The following is a 19,411-nucleotide window of genomic DNA, read 5'->3' on the forward strand; positions in this document are numbered from 1 at the left end:
GTCATGCACTCACAGGAAATCGGACAGCAACACCACTGGGTTTCCGATTTCTGGCGGGATTTTCTTAATCGAGGTGGTGATTCTCGGGCAGTTTTTCGTAAAACTTTGAGGCTTCCTTGTGCAATGAGTTGGGCAAAAGAAGAGTGGAAGCAAGAATTATCTGCCAATGCTATTAAAAATGTGTACGAGCTTGAGCAAAGATGTGAAACGTTCCAGAAGGACTGCAAACAAAAGCAGTTTCAATTGGACAGTTTACAAGCTGCTTTGGCCAAACAGAAGAAACTAACAGATGACGAGAAGGCAAATTCTTCTTCTTTAAAGAAAGAAAATCATTCCCTGACTGAATCCATTCAAGAGTTAGAGCGAAATCGCGAAAAGACTCTTCACGATTTGAATGCAAAGGAAGTGCAGATTCGTTGCCTTGATGGGAAACTTGCTCGCTGTCAACAGATGCTCGATACTGAAACTGCCAGTAAACTTCGGTTGACAAATGTTTTGGATCATTTGCAGCACGATCATAACCAGCTTGTGGAAAAATTTGAAAAACAGACGACGGATTTAACCAAATCAAAAGAGGCAAATAACCAACTGCAGAGACAGCTCGCCGGTAAGATCTGCTGCAACGGGTAGGAGTAAGTTAGTGTCTTCATTTGAAATACCCTTGCTCAAGAAATGGCTAGGCATTCTATAAGTTACTTATTTAACAAATTTAACTTTTGTCTTGTACACTGTTTCTGTTGTTGCTGATTTTACGTTTCCAACCCACTGTTGGTGTCTCTGGTAAGGACAAATTAATTTTTTACTTAGGGAGAAAGAAGAGGCCTCTATTTGGATGATACATGTAAATCATTTGTAGGAGTCATCAAGTTTTGAAATCGACAAAACCTTTCTGAAATTGGATTACAAGAAAATTTGTTAAATCAGGTTTATTTCAGAGAGGAAAAGAAGCATCTAGCCGAGCCTAAGGTTTCCTAGTGCTTCTAATCTATTGTGCTGAAATCTAAGGGACCACCTAAAATAATAATTTTTTTACTTGATTTTTCTGGATCGTGATGGACATCTCTATCTAAGGCAGTCATCTTTAAGACTGACTGATTGTTTGTCTAAGAGCCTGAATCTGATAGTTAAGCCTGTGATCACGACTAGAGATTTTGAAACATGATTGTCATTGTTAAAACTGTCTGTATAGTGAGAGGTGCTGTTATGATTGCATTAATTGTCCTTTATAAGGGAGAGTGAGCTTGAGTCATTTAAGAAGTGTTCAGTCATCTGTGCTACTTTCTGTCCCAATCAAGCAAGCATGAACCAGGCTGGATAATCTACTGGTGGCCATTTACACTTCCTGTTGAGAAACATACCTGAACTACAACCAGTTGCAAAATGAACTGAGACATGTTATCACCACAAGAGAGAATGTGTTCACCATGTGATCCAACAAAATTTATCCTCACCCCCCCCCCCTGATATGTTGGTAGCTAAGTAGTCTCATGTACTAAACTTTGATAAACAAGATGAACAACATTCAATTGGGGAGGGGGGGCAGCATTCATTGTTTCACAGTAAATTACTTCTTGGCCATCTGATGAAGTAAGCAACTGGTTGTCAGAGTCACATTCTAATGCAATCACAAAGAAAAAACCAGCTTCCAGAAATTGTTTTGCCCTGAGATTTACATTTAAAAAATTAGCTAACTGTTCAAAGTCAGTTTACATCATAGACTGTTCAGATTTTATGAATAAAGCAAATAACTCTAGGAGAGAATGATGAACAGTTGTAATGAATTCTTACAGAAGTTAGGCTATTCTTGTTTCATGTTAGAATCTCTCCAACTTGGACTCAGAAAACTCAAACTTCCTTCCCATGTGAACTTCTCTCCTGATGTATGTTTTTTCAATAACTTATGATGAGCTTACTTGAACTCTGTGTTTTTTAAATTCCTTCTTGATTTGTTTGGCAGTTTGAACCGTCAGGGTTCAATACAAACATAATCATAACACAAAAAGTTTTTATCTAAGACGTGACTGTGTAATTTTCCCAGAGACTATTGGTAATAAAACTGTTTGTCTTCAAAGGTCATAAAGAAAGAGTAAGAGCATTAGAGAGTCAACTGAAAAGACTGGGAGAAGAACCAAATGCAAGAGCACAGAAGAGCTCATCAGGATCAGAATCTGAGATGGAGTGGCATGCTAGTCAGGAAAACAAGCTAAAGGAAATAGAAGAAAACCTTCAAATGGAGAGAGAACAGCGCCAAAAAATTGAAAAAGAACTGCTTGAACTGAAATCCAATTCTTTAAAAGTTAACAATGAGGTATGATGAAAATATAATTTATAGATTTTTAACACCTACCAGTATTAGTATATATATGTACAAAATGGTATATAGTGTTGAAGGTGCAATCTGATTATCTACTCAAATTGTGACCATCCTTTGTTTCTCGCCTCCAAGTAACTCATGTAGGATTTGTTACAGGACTAAATGATTTGAAATCATCTTTTCCTGCCATGTTACCTTAAGTTGTTTAGGATACACTAAAACAACTGTTCATCTCAGTGTCTATGGCTAGCAGTGGATATTTACCTTGCTGCTTCATGGGATAGTTGTTCATCTCAGTGTCTATGGCTAGCAGTGGATATTTACCTTGCTGCTTCATGGCATAGTTGTTAACTATCGCTTTTATTTCCTCTGGAACTACTAAACAAACAATTTATATCAGGGCTGTGATCTAGCAGTGCCTGGTGGCCCTTGGCGCCTTACTTTCACTCTTGGGTAACTTGGGAATTTTAGTTTTTTCACATAAAAGCATAGGCTGGGCACCCTGTATTTCAAAGGTTCAGAGCAGTGGGCTCCTTTCTCTTTTTCGTAGAGCACAGCCTTATAAAAATTATATATTTTCACTGTATTCTTTCCACAAATTGGCCAGAGCAGGGCCAATGGGTATATTTTTGGGAGGCTTTTGTTAAAAAATGGGGTCCTAAGAAAGGGAGTACCCCAAAAGACATTTAAATTTATTAGTATAGTCCAGTCAGTGAGAAAATAAAGATGAGAAAAGCCATTAAGCTTAAAGACAGTTTTATACTGTATACCAGTACTGTGGCTTTCATATCAATCTTGTGAATTATATTCCCTCTTCTTGGGCACAATTGTTTGTGACCTACGAAACTAGGCCCATGGTTGTTTTTGGTCCTTATCAATGATCTAGAAATTAATAATGCAGGCAATATCTGGATGTATGTTGATGATACAACTACATCCGAGATCGTCGTCAAAGGAGCCAGTAGCAATTCCCAATTAATTGCAGATACTGTCGTGTAGTGGTCATCTGAAAATAGAATAAAACTAAACAGTGAAAAATGTAAAAAGCTTAGGATTTCATTTGCAAAGAACAAACCACAACTCGCACCTATAGTAGTAAATAAACAAGAGCTAGAATGTGTCAAAAGGACCAAATTACCAGGTGTTACGATCTCCAACAACCTTACATAGAATAAGCGCGCATTATCATTTAAGAAAGCTTCTAAACGTATGTATTTCCTAATACAATTGAAAAGGGCCAATGTTGCAAGGCAGGAATAAATTCTATTTTATACATCTTGTATAAGGTCAGTCCTGACCTATGCATTGCCTGTGTTTTTCTACGCCCTACCATTGTATTTAAAGAAAGATCTAGAGAATGTAGAAAAACGGGCATTGTCAATCATTTGCCCGGGCCTTGCCTATAGAGAGGCCTTAGAGCTTTCAGATATTATGTCTATCAATGACTACATCGCTAGCTTATGTAAAAAGACCTTCCTCTCGATTGCTAATGACTCGGCCCATCGCTTACATAAAATGCTTCAATTGTCAGGGCCATCATGTTATAATCTCCAGTGCAAAATGCGTTTTGTGATTCCCAAATGTTGGACCAAGTGTTTCAAAAATAGTTTTTTAGTAAGGTCATTTATTACACGACTCGGGCAGTCAGAGGGCCAATAACTAAAATCAACCAATCAAAATGCTCTATTGCTGGTCAATATTCTCTAAGTATTGGACCGGGCACTGTCCCGAATGACACTGCTCGTGTCTCTTTGAGCTTCAGTCGTATAATAAATCTCTTATTAACCAAGCTTGCTCGGGACCGTACTGGAAGAATATCAGCCCTCGGTCTTTTTTGTACGGACCTTGCTGCGCTCCGTCCGCACTGTCAAGACCTCGGGCCGATATTCTCCCAGTATGGCCCTCGTGCTTGGTTAATAAGGTATATGTATTAACAACGAATTTTAGTGCTCGGTGAGTTTTGTAAATGAGATCGATGCCATTGTATATATTTTAACAGTTCAAGCTTTCATCATATTTATAGGATATTATTATTTATTTAGGACTTAATACTACCATATTACTATTATAAGTTATATTTTATACTTTTTTGTAAATACACAATTTAACTTAGTGGCTGCAAGCTTTTTACAAATAAACTATCTATCTCTATTTTTACCTGTAGACGTGACGCTCTGACACAATTTTTATTTTGGAATGGCAGAAATCCTGCCACAGACATGCACTAAATTAACTCTGTGTCAATATATTTATGCAAAAGTAAAACTTGATGTATGGGCATATTATTTTTAGTTGTGGAACAAAAAGCATGGAACAACTATCGTTTAAACTATATAGCCAGCAGGGTTTTTCAGAGAAACCAGTGAAATGCACCAGTTACTGGCTTACTTTGACAAACTTGAATGCTCAAATATTTGATAAGATTTTGTAACTATTAAAAGAATGATACATTTGGACTTTGAGCAGTTGTGAGTTGAAAAAATGCATTTGATACAATGAAAAAATCATGGCTGATGAGCTTTTGCCAGAAGGATAAAATCACTTTAAATTGCCTGTTTGTATACATGATAATAGATTCATTGTTGTCTTCTATACTTTTTCAGGTATCTTTGCCCTCTACTTTAGAAATAAAAGACTCCACTGTAGAACAAGAGTTAAAGTCTAAAATCATTGAACTAGCTTCTGCAACTCAGAAACTAGAAGCAAAGGACTCAGAACTGAGGGAGAAGTTGACAGAGTTGAGTAAAATGTCAGAATGCCTTGACAAAAAGGAAAATGACATTAAAGAGATGAGCACAAAACTGTCAGAGATTTCCACAATAAAGTCTCAACTGGCAGAAGCAAACACTAACATAGATGCCTTAGGTAAGTCATACATGTACAGTGATACTCATGTAAATTGCAGCACCACCTGTGTGTTAAGTGCAGGTAATTTCCAAGTATTACATGTTGCAATACATGTGAGCAGTACTGTGAGTGTAACAGGCTACTGATATTAATTAATTTTATGCTATAACAGTAGCATACCATGGAGTTATTTGACACGCATCCTGCATACTGCTAGGATCAGCAATGTCAAGAGCACTGTAGTTTTTTTTTTTTTTTTTTTTTTTTTTTGTAGATTGTAGATAGATGGTAAGTTTTGAGCTCAGTAAAGAAATATAGAAAGATGTTTATTGTCTAGTCTCACGCACATTACTAGACAATGAACATCTTACTATATTTCTTTACCAAGCTCAAAACTTACACTGTACCACCTTTCTTTATTTTTTACCCAAAAGGACTGACTCTACAAATAAAGGGTATGAACTAAAAGCCTTGTTCTCTGCCATTTTGCAATAACAAAACTATTGACTAATAGTTTGTGCAATTTTTTATTTTGACAGAAAAAAGGGCAAAGCAAAGAGAGTTGGATGTGGAATGTCAGCGCCACAACTCAGAGGCTGTCATCAAAGGGTTGGGTGAGAAGTTGAAGGCAAGAGATAAAGAACACAGGTGTGATACATTCTCAAGTTTTGTTCAGATTAGCTATGTTAAGCTGTCCTTGATCCTTGGCAGAGTCAAAGAGTTGTGTTCTTGGGAAGGCACTTCACTGTCATGGTGCCATTCCATGCAAGAATATTCAGACAAACTGTCAGGAAACCTGAGGTAATAATCTCAGGATCATGGCAAAATTGTACAGGGTTCATATGGGTCCTGGAAAACCTGGAAAGTTGTGGAATTTATAAAAATTAGATTTAATTTGGCTAGAAATAAACATTAGCCTGCATTGCAAGATGTACAGGTGTACACTTGCAGATGTTTTACTTTACACTGCATTACATAATTTTTAATGTAATTTGTTTGCTATTTAAATTGAATCAATCAGTACACTTGGTTAACCTAGGACATTGAATTTTTTGGAGAATCCACAAAAAAAGTTTATAATATGGAATTTTCTCAACTTAAAATACATGCATAAACCCTGTTATGAGGACTAGCATCCCATTCCAAGGGGAGTAACAATACCTCAAGTTGCATCATGATACAAAAACAACCGCAAGTTTATCAGGACAGCAAATTGGAAGATGATGATACACCACTTTCATAAATGGCTACCGGATTGATGTTCTTTTGTTTAAATTCAAATTAGCCTCACTAGCCTCGCTTGAGATAATGCTTTCTTTTGAATTTTGAACCGGAGAACGAGGCCAGAAAGGCTAATTTAAATTTAAACAAAAGAATATCAATCCGGCAGCCATTTATGAAAGTGGTCAATAGGGATGACCAAAAACTTTCCTACCCAGTCTTCCCTCCCAGTGTTCTGTGACCCACAAAGAATTCCTTGGCAGACTCTATGTGAACTTATTGAGGGACAGTCAACATAGCTGACTGTCAAACAATTGTGGGTAGTTTACCATTTATTTCATTTAACTGATGGAGAATTTCATGCTGTGTTTGGCAACTGATTTGATGGGCATAATAGAAAAAATTTTAACTTAGATACAGCTGTAAATATGACACTGGTAAATTTGACAAACATGACCTTAACTCAATACTTGTTATTCCCTACTCTAAATATTATTCAGTTTGTGATATCAATAGAGTGCAACCCAAGTCTAGCACAAAATATATAAGTATTATATTACACTGTAATATAATACAGAGTTCATAATTGGGTCCAGGAAAATCTGGAATGTCCTGGAATTTTATTTTGGCATTTTCCATAACTGGAAAGTCCTTAAAAAAGACTACAGGTCCTGGAAAGTCCTGGGAATCTGCTTAACTCAAGCAATAAAGTTTTCAGAATTTACTTTATGAGAAATGCATGTAGACTGTAAGGAGAATTGATTTTGGAATCTTGAGAAGGAAAGGGCTTAAGGGAAAAATTTGTAGCCCTGGAAAAATCAATCTGAGTCCTGGAAAAGTCCTTGAAATTTTTTTCCGAAAAAAGGGTACAAACCCTGATAATAGTTGGAACTCTCTAGGAGAATTATAATTATATTCCTCAGATGTCAAGCCAGATATACACTGTAACTGAAATTACTAAACCAAAATTGAGTAAGCAGCCTACATGTCTTATTAAATTTATTATAACATAAAAGACTTTATTAAAAACTGGATCTGTTCATTGGATAATGCAATTCAAGACTTTTTATTGCCTTAGCTATTATGGTATATGAACCAATATACCATAATCTAATATCTGTACGTTGTAACATCCGGTTTCTTCTTACAAAATTAAGTCAATATTATGTCTAATATCTTGGAGGCATTTTTTTTTTAATAAAACAATTATTCCACTCGCGCTTGTTGGATATGAGATGATTATAGCCAAGTCGGCGCTACGCGCCTCGTTGGCTATCTATGATAGTTTGAGTTAAAGCCAGTTTTTCTTATCTTTGTTAACAGACAAGAGATGCATTCACAGTCACAAGCCATTGTTGCATTGGAAAAACGTTACTCTGATCTTGAGAAGAAATCAAGTAATATACAAAACAAACACGAAAACAGTCAGAAAATGATAGAAGCTAAAGATCACGAGATTGCTCGGCTTAAAGCAAACCTAAATGAGTTGGAAAACAAGTTTAAACAGCAGAGTTCTCGCCTTGATAACAGGTACACAGAATTAGGGCAGCAGGCAAAAGACCAGCTCGAAGAATGTGGTAAGATGAAGAAGGAACTAGATGATGCTAAACTGGCTCTTGTGAAAAAAGAGAGCACAATTGCTGACTTGAACAAATGCATTGAACAGATGAAACACACTATTCAAGAGAAAGAGAACGATTTGAGTTCTAAAGAGAATGAAATTCAAGAGTCACGTTGTGAAGATAACAAGAAATTAGTATCAGCGATGGAGAATATTTCTCTGTTGCAAAAACAGAAGCTGGATATAAAAACTGAAAGCCAAAAAGCATTACAGCAAATCTCTGTTGAAGTAACTGCAAGGTCGAGAGAACTTGAACTTGAAAGACAAGAAGTAACCAAGTTCAAGGAAAGAATTCTGTATTTGGAGAATGTTGTCGATGGGAAGGAGAAAGAAAATAAGAGGAGTGAAGAGTCTTATAGGATTCTTTGTGACAAGTTGCAAGCGGCAGAGGTGGACATGGCCAATAGCAAGATGGAGTGGATAAAAGAAAAAGCTGTTTTGGAGGAGAAAGGAAGATCTTTACAGAGTGCAATGGAAGTAATGAAGAATGATTTTAAGGCAATGCAACATGACTACAAAAAGGCTTGTGAGCTTGCCGATATGAAATCAGCGGAGGCTACTGATGTGATTGATAAATTGGAATCCTCGCAGAAGCAATGGCGAGAGCTTCAACAAAGGCTGAGTAGAACTGAGGCAGCTCTTGGGGAGAAAGAAAACTCTGTAACTTTGGTGATGCGGGAAAAAGATGAATTGTTAAAGGAAAAGCAGCGCAAAGAAGACGAAGCTGAAAGAAAAAAACAAGAGCTAGATCAACTACTTACTGAAAGAGTGGTAGAAATTGAGAAATTAAACGAAGTGTTGGAATCCACAAACTTGAAGTTGGAAACAATGAAAGTTAAATGCATAGAGAAAGAAGACGAGATCGAAAAAATGTCTTTAAAGTTGGGAAGTATTGAGTCACAGTACAAAAAGGTCAAAGATTCTTTCCAAATCTCTGAAGAAAGTTTGTCAAACAGCAAAGAAATACTGAGGAAGAAAGAGATTCTTTTTCAAGAAATATCGGCTAAATCGGAATCAAAGGAGAAAGCCCTGAGTGGCTTGCAACAACAACATACAAAAACTATAGCAAAACTCAGTGAATTAGAAAAAAAATACAGTTTCCTTGAAGAACAAAAGGAGGAAAATCGGAAAATCATTAAAAGCAAGGACGAGGAAATTGCTTCAGTATTTAAAGAGATTGATCACATCAAGAGTGACACTGAGAAGAAACTACTTGTAATGAAAGAACAGTGTAATACAACCCAAAATGAGATTGTGTTTTTGCAAGAGAAGGCAGAAAACTTAGAGATTTTGCTTCAAAGTAAAGAAGGAGAGTTGATTGAGAACAAGCAAGAGTTAAATAGCGCTAAAGAAGAGCTTGTTACTCTCAAGAGGCATCTTGCATTAAAGGAGGAATCAAGCAAGGAAAATGGAAGAGAAAATGAAAAAATGAACAGTGATTTGGAACAAATGTCTGTAGTTCTAAAAGCTAAGAATGTGAAGTTGGAAGAACTTACAGTGAGTCTGGGTAATCTTCGATCCGAGTACGAGTCCGTTCTGGAACAAACTGGGCTTGAATTGGACCAGCTTAAGAAAGAAGAAGAGAGATTGAAAGAACGCCTTGAACACGCAAACTCTGTTGCAGAGAGTAAAAAAGAGGAGTTAGAGACTGTTAATTCTCAGTTAGAAGCTTCAGAAGCCGAAAAAACAGAATTAAGCTCCATGCTCGATGAACTTTGTAATACTAACTTCAAGTTGGAAGATCAACTCGTAGAGAAGAGAGCACAGCTCGAGCAGTTGTCAGAAATCGTGAAAAGCAAAGAAGAAGAGCTTTTAAACCAAACTAAAATCATTACAAGTCTCGAGAAAGCCAAAGACGAGGAAAAAGGAAGAAGTAATGAGAAGTGTTCCACTCTCGAGAGCCAGGTAGCGTCATTGCAAGAAAAGAGCATTCATTTGGAAGCCTGTCTTCAGACAAAAAAGGCTGAGAGCGGCATTGCAACAGAAAAAATACAACAGCTTACTTCTGAAATCCTTAATCTCCAAAATGAGATTGTATCAAAAGGGGAGGTGATTTCAGGAATGGAGAAAGAGAGGGCAACATTAATAGAAACTTTCCAGTTCAAAACAACGGTCCTCGAGAAGAAAGAAAAAGATTTCAAAGAAGTTTCTGATAATCTTGCAAAGTTAAAAGCAAGTGGAAAGTCAACTCATGAGGTAACACTCGCAGAACTGGAATCCTTGAAGACAGAAGTTGCTTGTTTAACACAGAAATTAAACCAAAGCACTGCAGCCATTACAATGAAAGATGAAGAGCTCGAGAGCATACGGAAACAGATTCAAGTTGTAGGGGAGGAGAAAGAAGAATTGGCTATCAAGACGCAAGAACTACATAACCAGAATAGATCTCTCAGAGCAGAGATCATAGAACTTCAAAACTCTGTGCAACAAACCATTGCAGCTAATAACAATAAAGATAAGGAAATCGAGGACATTAGAAAACAACTCCAAATTCTGGAAGCAGAAAAGGGAGACCTTGGTACCAAGACACAAGATTTACATGACAATAATACAGCACTAAAGGAAAAGATCGCAGAACTTCAAAACAGCCTAGAACAAAGTGGTATAGCTATTGCAAGGAGGGATGAAAACCTTGAAATCAAACATCAACAACTTCTTTCCACAGAGGATGAGAAAACAAAGTTGGGTGTCCATAAAGACGAAATGCAGAACGCCAATTTGGCATTGGCAGAAAAGGTCGATGAGCTCCAGAGCTGTGTTGCACAGATGTCTGATATGCTGAAAAGTAAAGATGAAGAGTTGATGACAAAGACCAATGAACTTGCTGAATTAGAGACTTTTGGTAACCAACAAATCTCGGAGTTAGAAGGAAAGTATTTAACTCAAGAGGGTAAAATGATAGCATTAGAAGAGAAATCTAATCAGTTAAAGGCTTCTGTAGAAAGTAAAAATGAAGAACTGAGCAGGTCATTGGCATTTCAAACAGAATTATCTGCTAAACTGCGCTCTTTGGAAGCTTCAATCGCTGAAAAACAAGAATTTATGAAAAGTGCTGAAGAAGAACTGAACAACGTGAAACAGAAGTTCAAGCAACAGCAAGTTGTTATTGAAGATAAGGACGTAAAGCTCAGGGAGGTGTCTGCGAGTTTGGAGCATGAAAAGTGCAGAGGAGATAAGACCATAAAAGGTTTACAATACCAGCTGAATGATTCGCAAAATTCACTCATTATGGCGAACGAAAAGTTGGACAAAATGAATGTAGTTCTCGAAATGAAAGACCAAGATGTGGAATCAATGTGTGAACGACTGGAAGCTGCAGAGCAAGAAAAGAAAACTCTTGAGGGTAGACTGTGTGAATTAGATAAGCAGTGTGAACTATTGAGAGGCAAGAATTCCCAAATGGTGATCGACACGGAACAGTTGTCAAACATACTGAAAAGCAAAGATGAGCAACTTGCTGAGAAAAGCCAAGAGATACAGAAGCTCCTGAAGAAAGAAAACACCGAGAGAGTGGCCGAGTTACAGAACCAGAGTGCTGCCCAATCAGACATGATTGCCTCGTTACAATGCAAATGCAGCCAGTTGGAGTCTTTTGTGGAAAGTAAACAGACGACACTCGTTGCCTTGGAATACAAATTACATGAACAGAGTGAAAAAATTGGCCAGCTTCAGGAATCAATTGGAAGAGCCACTGAGGAGGCTAATAAAGAGAGTCAAGAAAATGATGCTTTGAAGATCAAGTTGGAACAGACTGTGACAACTTTTGAACATAGAGAAAAAGCACTGAAAGAAACTCTGGAAAAGCTGGAGTCTGAGAGAAGCAAGCAGCAATCTGACTCTGAGACACATCTCTTAGAATCAAGAAGTGTTAAGGAAGATCTATCGTCACTGTCTGAGAGGCTGAAGAAAATGAGTGCAGCCGTCGAAGTTAAAGACTTAGAGATCATGTCCATGATTCAACAGCTAAAATTTGCAGAAGAAGAGAAGGCAGCTCTCGCAAATAGAATGGATGAATTGGATGGCTTGCGTTTAAACTTAGAGGAAAAAAACGCCAGTTTGGAAAACAAACTTGAGCAATTATCCTTTGCGCTGAAAACAAACCGGGATGAACTAAGAGTGAAAAGCGACGAAATTGACGAAATTCAGGCATTAAGTGGAAAGGAAATTACGGAAGTGAAGGAACAAGAGGCAGCACAGAAAACTGAATTTTTGCAGTTACAAGAGAGATGTAGTCATTTAGAGATCTGTATTGAGAGTAAAGAATCAGAATTGAATGACTTACGCTCCAAAGTTGAAGCGTATAACAACTCAGCTGAAGTGGAAATCTCAACTCTGAGAGAGCAGATGGTAACGAGGGAGAGTGAACTGAAAAGTAAAGAGATTGCAGAGCAAGACCTTATGAGAAAGCTTGTGCACAAGGAAGACCAGCTTAAGGAAGCAACAAGTATGGCTCATGAGCAAAGTGAAAACCTAAAACAAATAGAGGCTCAGAAGGAAATGTTACAGATGGATCTCGAAGATAAGGACTCCTTCGTTGAGTCTCTGAACAAAAAGATTGAAATGTTGGAGGCATCAGAGGCACAATTAAAGGGAAGAATTACGGAAACAGAACAAGTAAATGACGAACTAACCAAAGAACTTTCAATTGTAATCAATAAACTTACTGAGAGCATATCAAATGTGGAAAGTAAAGAGAGAAGTATGGAGCAACTCAAACAAGATATCCAAACATTGGAATCTCAGTTGCTTACTGAGACAAAGAATAGTATGACGATGTCAGAGGAACTGGGGAATGTGCAAACAAACCTTAACAACACACTTGTACAGCTTGAACAACAATCAGCTGAGTTACATGAACTGAGGGAGAACAAGGTTGTCAATGAAGACAAAGTTTCCAAACTGCAGAGTCAACTTGAAAATTTGGCGAAGACTCTCGGAAAAACAGAAAGCGATAGAATGGAGGTGGATGATCTGTTGAAAGCTGCTGAAAAAAGACTTGAGGAAAACACACTGCAGATGGAGAAGGAAAGGGAATCCGTTGTCCTTGAATGGAGAAAACTTCTGCGAGAAAAATCGGAAGAGTGTTCTTCTGCGCTTGAACAACTTCAGAAGTCCAGAGAAGAGATCGACCGATTGAAAGACGCAGTTATCCATCTTGAAAATCTCTCAACTTCAAAAGACCAGGAGAAAAGGAAGATAGAAAGTTCCTATGAAGCCTTTGTTGAGAAAACGCAAAATAGAGAGCAAGAGTTGCTGAGAGCTTGCAAGGATCTTGAAGATGAGAAATCATCATTTCTTGAAAAAGCAAGAGAATGCCAAGCAGCAATGGAAGGTCTGAAGCATGAGTGCAAAATTTATCAGCGAGATTGTAAAAGGGCATGCGAGCTTGCTGATTCCAAAGCTCAGGATTACAGAGAAGTGGTAGATAAACTTGACGATTCACAAAAATATCTGCAAGAAATACGCCAGAAACTCTCTCGTGCTGAAATTGCATTGAGAGAATCCAAAGAGGAGGAAAAGCGAGCAAAGAAAGAGAGTACCGATTTGCTGAGGCAGCATACTAAACTGAAGGAAGACTTTAAAGCCAGGATGGAAGAATTAAAGGAAGAAATCAGCGATAAGCAGCAAAGCTTCTCAGATCTTTCTAGAAGACTGGAAAGTAGTGAAGCCATGGTTAAAGCTTTGGAAGCCCAAAAGTACGAGTTGGAAGGCATGCTAAAGCACTCAAAGGAGCAGCTTTCCCACCTTCAAGGAAGGTTGCAGACCATTTTTACAGATAGAGATGAGAAAGAAGCAATAGCAAGAAATGGAGAGGAAAGTAACGAGGCTATTAGAATTCTCCAAGAACAAGTGCAGTGTTTGGAGGCCAGCAAATCTAAGCTGAAGTCGGAGCTGGATAACACGAAGAATGAATTGAGTCGACTTCATGATGCTTATAAGATGATGGAAGTTGAGCGCACATCAGCAATGGCCTTGAAAGATTCGGAGATTGAACAAAAGAACGAGTTGTTTAGAGAAAAAGAGCAACTCGAAGAGAATATGGCTGAGAAAGCGAAAAAAGAAATTGACTTCTACAACGACAAAGTTAAAGAGATGGAAAGTAATATCGCTGATCTTTTGTCCGAGAAGCAGGAACTCCGTTCAGATGTGGACAAGAAAACTGCAGAAGTGACTCACTTGGCTGAGAAAAACGATGAACTGGAGCACGCTTGTAGAGAACTGAGACGAGTGAAGGAGAGTATGGAGGGCAGAGTTGACAGTCAGAGTGGTCAACTGGTAGAGCTAACAAGTGAGAAGAAACGACTTGAGGAAGAAATGTCTGTTGTTAAAATGGAGCTTGAATCAGCAAAAAAACATTCAGAGGAGAATATGAGAAAATGGGAAGAGGATCATATTCAGGTGAGAAAAATGGGTCTTGAAAAAAACCGTGGCCATGGTTAAGTTTGGTCTGTTTTGATGGAAAGAATATGTTACGAATAATGGCTTTTACAAAACAGTGTTTACGACTGGGTTCTAATGGGTAGGTATCTGAAGATTACAAGATACTTTCACGGGTGGGTCACAGAAAATTACTCTCAAAGCGAATGCTTTGAGTTAATCCCTACTAAACGATATATCATTTTCAATTTTATAACTACAGAATTAAATAATTTGCTTGTTTTTTGTTGTTTTTTTTTTTTTAATTATTTTTGTGAAATGCAGGGAAAATTGAGCAGAAAGGGGAAACTACTCATGTCTTCAATCGGTTTATACTCGCTTGCGTTTTATTGTTTCGGCTTACAGTCTCTGGAAGTCAGTTAGCACATATTGTGCTAAAAACCCTTGTGGTTGATTATTGAAGTTTTCTTTCATCATATCTAAAAAAATGTTTCCTAAATCAAAACTTGGTCACGCGGTTTTTTTTTTGCTTCAACTACTGATCTTACTCTGTGCCAATTTTCAAGGGAATCGGTTTTATTCTGTGAGAAAATTCCTAGCGCCGTTGTGGTCTTTTCCAGTTGTGCCTTTAACATTTCTTAGTGTGAAATGGGGCATTGCTGAATGATTTCTAGGCATGGATATCAAGGTTGAAGAAATATTATTTTTAATCATATTGTGATAATGGCTGGTTGATTTGTAGAAAATCAAAGAGTTGGAAAAATTACAGAACTTGCTCTCTGCAAGATGCACCCAAGTGGAAAAACTTCAAAGAAGTCTCAACGATCAAACTGAAGTGTCAGCATCTCTTAAGGAACAAGTAAGATCGCTCTCTAAAGAACTGGACTCCGTCATAACTGAACACCAACAATGTGAGCGGAAAGACAACAGCGCTAGGAATTTGCAGGCGCAAAAATTGGAGCTTGAGAGTCCCAGCTACTGCAAACTTGAGGAAAGGCTTGAAAAAGAATTGAAAGAAAAGAAAGAATTGGCAAATACTGTCAAGGAGATGAGAGGCATTCTTGAACAAGAGAAGAAGTTTGTCAAGGAGAAGAATAAGGAACTGTCTGAAATGAAGACATTATTGCATCTTTCTGACAAAGAGCATGAAGAATCCATCGAAGACAAGGAGACAAAATTAGTCGAACTGACGTTTGCTTATGAAGATCTTAGGAAAAAGCTTGATAAAATGGAAAAGAATTTCGAAGATAGGTATGAGGAGCTAAAGCAAGTTAAAGAACAGCTTAAGCAAACAGAAGAGAGGGGTGAAGAGATGAAGGAGGATCATGACAGAGAGTTGGACCGAGTTAAGTTTGAGTTGCGTGATGCCATCAATGATTGTAATCTGCTAAGAGAGGAGAACAAAGAGCTCCAACAGAAAAATTCTGCAAGCTCAGATCATTTTACGTGCGTCAGAGAGAAGAGAAAACTTTTGCATCAGCTAGAAGAGGCCAAGCTTAGGTCTAATCAAGCAAAACGCACCCAGGAAAAGATCCAAAACGAGTTAATTCAAGCGAACCTTAAAGTTATATCTTTTGAAGGTGGAGGAAATTCGACTGGTTCTGAAGAAACAGAACGACTCAAAGCACAAGTCAGCCAGCTGAATAGCGAAGTTCAAAGGTGGAAGGCTATCGCAAATGAGAAAAAATCAAGTTGTGATAGTAATACCTGTAAAGATGAAGAGATTAACAATCTTAGAGGTGAAGTATGTAAACTTCAAGCGGAAATTAATGAATGGAAAACCGTTGCAGACGAGAAGAAAGAAAACGCCCAAAAACTTCCGGCCACCAACCCGAAACTTGCAAGCAAGCTGGAAATACTCCATCGGGACAGGAACGCTGCATCAACTTGTACAGACACTCCTGGTACTGGAGAAAGCTCAGATGGATTAGGTTTATCCAAACCTCCCAGAGTGAATTTATTAAAAGCAGATTTTCTTTTAACGCCACTTGCTAAATCTTTATCCAACTTGGATATCGAGTCCTCTACAGCTGACACGTCACAAGCAGCTGCCACACAAGAAACATCCTCAGATACCAAGAAAAGGGCACGAAAAGGTGTGTGCGGTGTTAGTACTGAACAATGTGAATTCATGTTCAATAGAAACGTTTTGTGGCTGAGTTTCCCAAGTATTCCAGAAATGTATTGGTTTTTGCTTTGCTGTTCCCTGTTTGAGAAGGGTCAATTTTTATAAAATTGCATTATGTAGCTTATAGGCCATGAAAAAGTTGTGTCTAGTTTTCCACAAACTAATTGATTTTCCGCTAAACATATCTTATTCCGTATTCAAATGATGCTTTCATCGTTAACTTTACTTTGTTTTGTAATTATTTTCCGTAACCTCATCAATATTGGCTTTGTTACAGAAGCAGTTCGCAAGAAGCAATTATTTAAGTAATTGCTAACTTGTCAGCACCACTGGTTACATAAAACATTACAAAGAAAACAAATTTCTTCAACCCTCCCTAATTTCCTCGCAAGTGACCTCGTCATCTCGGCCATGCTAACAAATTTTGTCGTGGAATAGTCTCCTGGTTCAAAAAGTCACACATTTATTTGAACGACAGAACTTGTCAAGGAAGAGCCGTAAAATGTTTTACCATGCCTGCTAAGGAAACATTTTTGATAGAGAAACATTGCTTATCTTTCTTTCTCTTGATTTTTTCGTTCACTCTAGCGGCAGACATCAGAATCGCGAAAAGACCACGTGTATCCAGCGGTAGTGAAGCAGACCGCCAGACTACCTCCATAGGGTTGAAAACCCGTAGGGCTGCCAAGAAAGATGTTCAGCCTTCATTTGCGAAAGACGGGGTAAGTAAAACTGGTGACGCTCGTCGAAACAGTGGCCATGCATCAAGTATTAGTGGTGTAGTACCAAGGAATGACTGTCATAGAACGAACAAAGAAGGTAGCCATTGAGGTATCGCTTGATTTTTGGCAGACACTAAAAGTAGTCATTTAGCCAACCGTTTGTTCTGATGAGAAACGTTAAGAATGTGCTCTGATTGTCGAAAAGCATGATGTTGACGGTATCTTGATATTCTTTGTTTTTTCCCAGAAGGAAAATCCTGAGTTCACTAACGTTCTCCCATGGGGACAGTTTGTCCCTCCGGAGATGCCCCTGTCGCCACGGAAGACGAACTCTGTAAATATACCCCAGGGTCCAAGGTCAAAGATCCCTAAACCTGGGAGGAGTCAGTTGCCAAGACCAAACAATCAAAAGATGCGTGGTAAGAAAAATATCATCAGAGGTCCCATTTGTGGATAGAATTTTATGATATCACTTTTCAGGTATGGTCATGGAAATTCAAGGTAAAGGACTTGGAGAGATATTTTTATCAAAATAAGGAAGGCAAGAAGTACTGTCATTAAACAAACATTCAGGTCTCGAATTTAACGCTCGTAAACCCGCCAAATGCAAGGGATTTTGATAATCTGCGAGTGAGAAAAAATATCCACTAGCAAATGTTTACGAGCTATAATCATCCATGTCTCCCAAACAACTGGAGAAAGCTGTTCGAACGCAAGATTATATGTACGGACGACTTCTGGAGAAAATGAAACAGCGGATGCTGAGCTTATCGATAGTCACTGGTCAGCGGTATTACTTTACACCGAGGATCTGTGCTAAACCTACGCATTCGCTTGTTGACGTCATTCCTCGTGGTTTTGGGGCTATCATTTTCATTACTTGTGTCAAATGTATTCTTTGTTGAAGGGTGCCAGTGCCAGTGGCGATGAATTTGTTGGTGGTCTCGCCAGTTTGCCAGTAGAAAAAAATCTTATTAGCAAAACTTTGCAAGTGGACTAAAAAGTTGAATTCGAGCCCTGAACATTTGCACATTATTTTGAAACCATCCATCGATAGATGGTCGTTGAAAACATCAAAAAAATCTTGAAACTCGTGGAATTATAAATTCGGAAGAGTATGAACCGTGGAAAGATTCACCTTTAAGATTTCAGTAATCCATCAATGTTTATGTAGAACTTGCCGTCCATTGGTCACGTCGTTGAGTTTGTTTGCTTGTTTTGTTTTATTTTTTACGGGAAGTTTACCGGTGAGCCTCGCCCTAGTGCCAAATCTCCTGGCTCCCTTCCAAGGATATTAAACGTGGTGAATCATACATTTACCGATCCTTTGCTTTTTAGGTGCCTCAACACATCAGGTGAGGAGTCGTAGACGGTAGCCTTTGGGGGAGGCGGCAACTGAACCGACAGAAAATTTTACTACTTGATGGAAACTGACGCATTGCTTCGCTCTCGTCTTATTCCTCATCGTACCCTTTTGCATTGCTCAAAGATAACTTTGTAAAAAGCTTTTTCTTTCTTCAGTTGGTTTTGTATTATATTTTCACTGTTCAGATTTTAATCATGGTTATAGAATGTTCCTGCTAATATTAATAGCAGCTTATATTGCAATGAAAAACAAACAGCCAAATTTGTTGTTAGCTTTCTTGCTTACAGTTTTAATATTAAGACTTGCAGCTGGTAAGCTTTTGGTTTTTCTAAATAAAGTGATTAAGGAAACTTACGAGAAACTTTTGTCCTCAGCTAAAAAGCAATTGGAGAAAAGTTAGCAGGTAGAGTAAAGAATGCGCATACACTCACTGACACTCAGCACTGATACCGCTATTTGCATACACAAATGATATTAGTAATATTCATCATCGTCATAATAATAATAATAGTAATATTTATTGATCCCTCCCCCGATGGGAGCTTTTCAGGGCTGTTCCGAAAACACGGAGAGCGAAGTCTGAAAAAAAAAAATTTAAAAAAAAACAATGTAAAGAATAATTAAATACATAAATAAACTAGAAATAGAAATTTAAGAAATAAAAATAGTAATTATTAAAAAATTCATGCCGCCTGAAGTGAACTGTTCATATGGTATATTTAACCCAAGATTTTCATAGTTAGCAGTTCACTTTTACCACTTTTTACCAGCTTTAAATGAATATATAAAGTACGTTTATCCCCGTCACATGCCT

General features: G+C 37.9%; 1 protein-coding gene across 1 annotated transcript; it reads left to right on the forward strand.

The window, feature by feature from the left end:
• The first annotated feature begins 11 nt into the window (after positions 1-11).
• LOC111338088 (uncharacterized) lies at positions 12-19,167 on the forward strand. Its single transcript, XM_088744496.1, has 9 exons — positions 12-607; positions 2,073-2,308; positions 4,918-5,179; positions 5,701-5,809; positions 7,706-14,402; positions 15,124-16,477; positions 17,098-17,231; positions 17,479-17,650; positions 18,570-19,167. The coding sequence occupies exons 1-9, from the start codon at positions 124-126 to the stop codon at positions 18,605-18,607; spliced, it is 9,486 nt and encodes a 3,161-aa protein (XP_088600622.1). The 5' UTR covers positions 12-123; the 3' UTR covers positions 18,608-19,167.
• The last annotated feature ends 244 nt before the right edge of the window (positions 19,168-19,411 follow it).

The sequence above is a fragment of the Stylophora pistillata genome, chromosome 14, assembly GCF_964205215.1.
Source record: "Stylophora pistillata chromosome 14, jaStyPist1.2, whole genome shotgun sequence".
In the NCBI taxonomy this organism is placed as follows: Eukaryota; Metazoa; Cnidaria; class Anthozoa; order Scleractinia; family Pocilloporidae; genus Stylophora; species Stylophora pistillata.

Bases quoted from the DNA above. Each gene is read 5' to 3' on its own strand.
- LOC111338088 (XM_088744496.1), top strand. From the start codon at position 124: ATGAGTTGGGCAAAAGAAGAGTGGAAGCAAGAATTATCTGCCAATGCT. The intron at 5,810-7,705 runs GTGTGATACATT...CTTTGTTAACAG, and splicing joins GCAAGAGATAAAGAACACAG to ACAAGAGATGCATTCACAGT. The intron at 17,651-18,569 runs GTAAGAAAAATA...TTTGCTTTTTAG, and splicing joins AAACAATCAAAAGATGCGTG to GTGCCTCAACACATCAGGTG.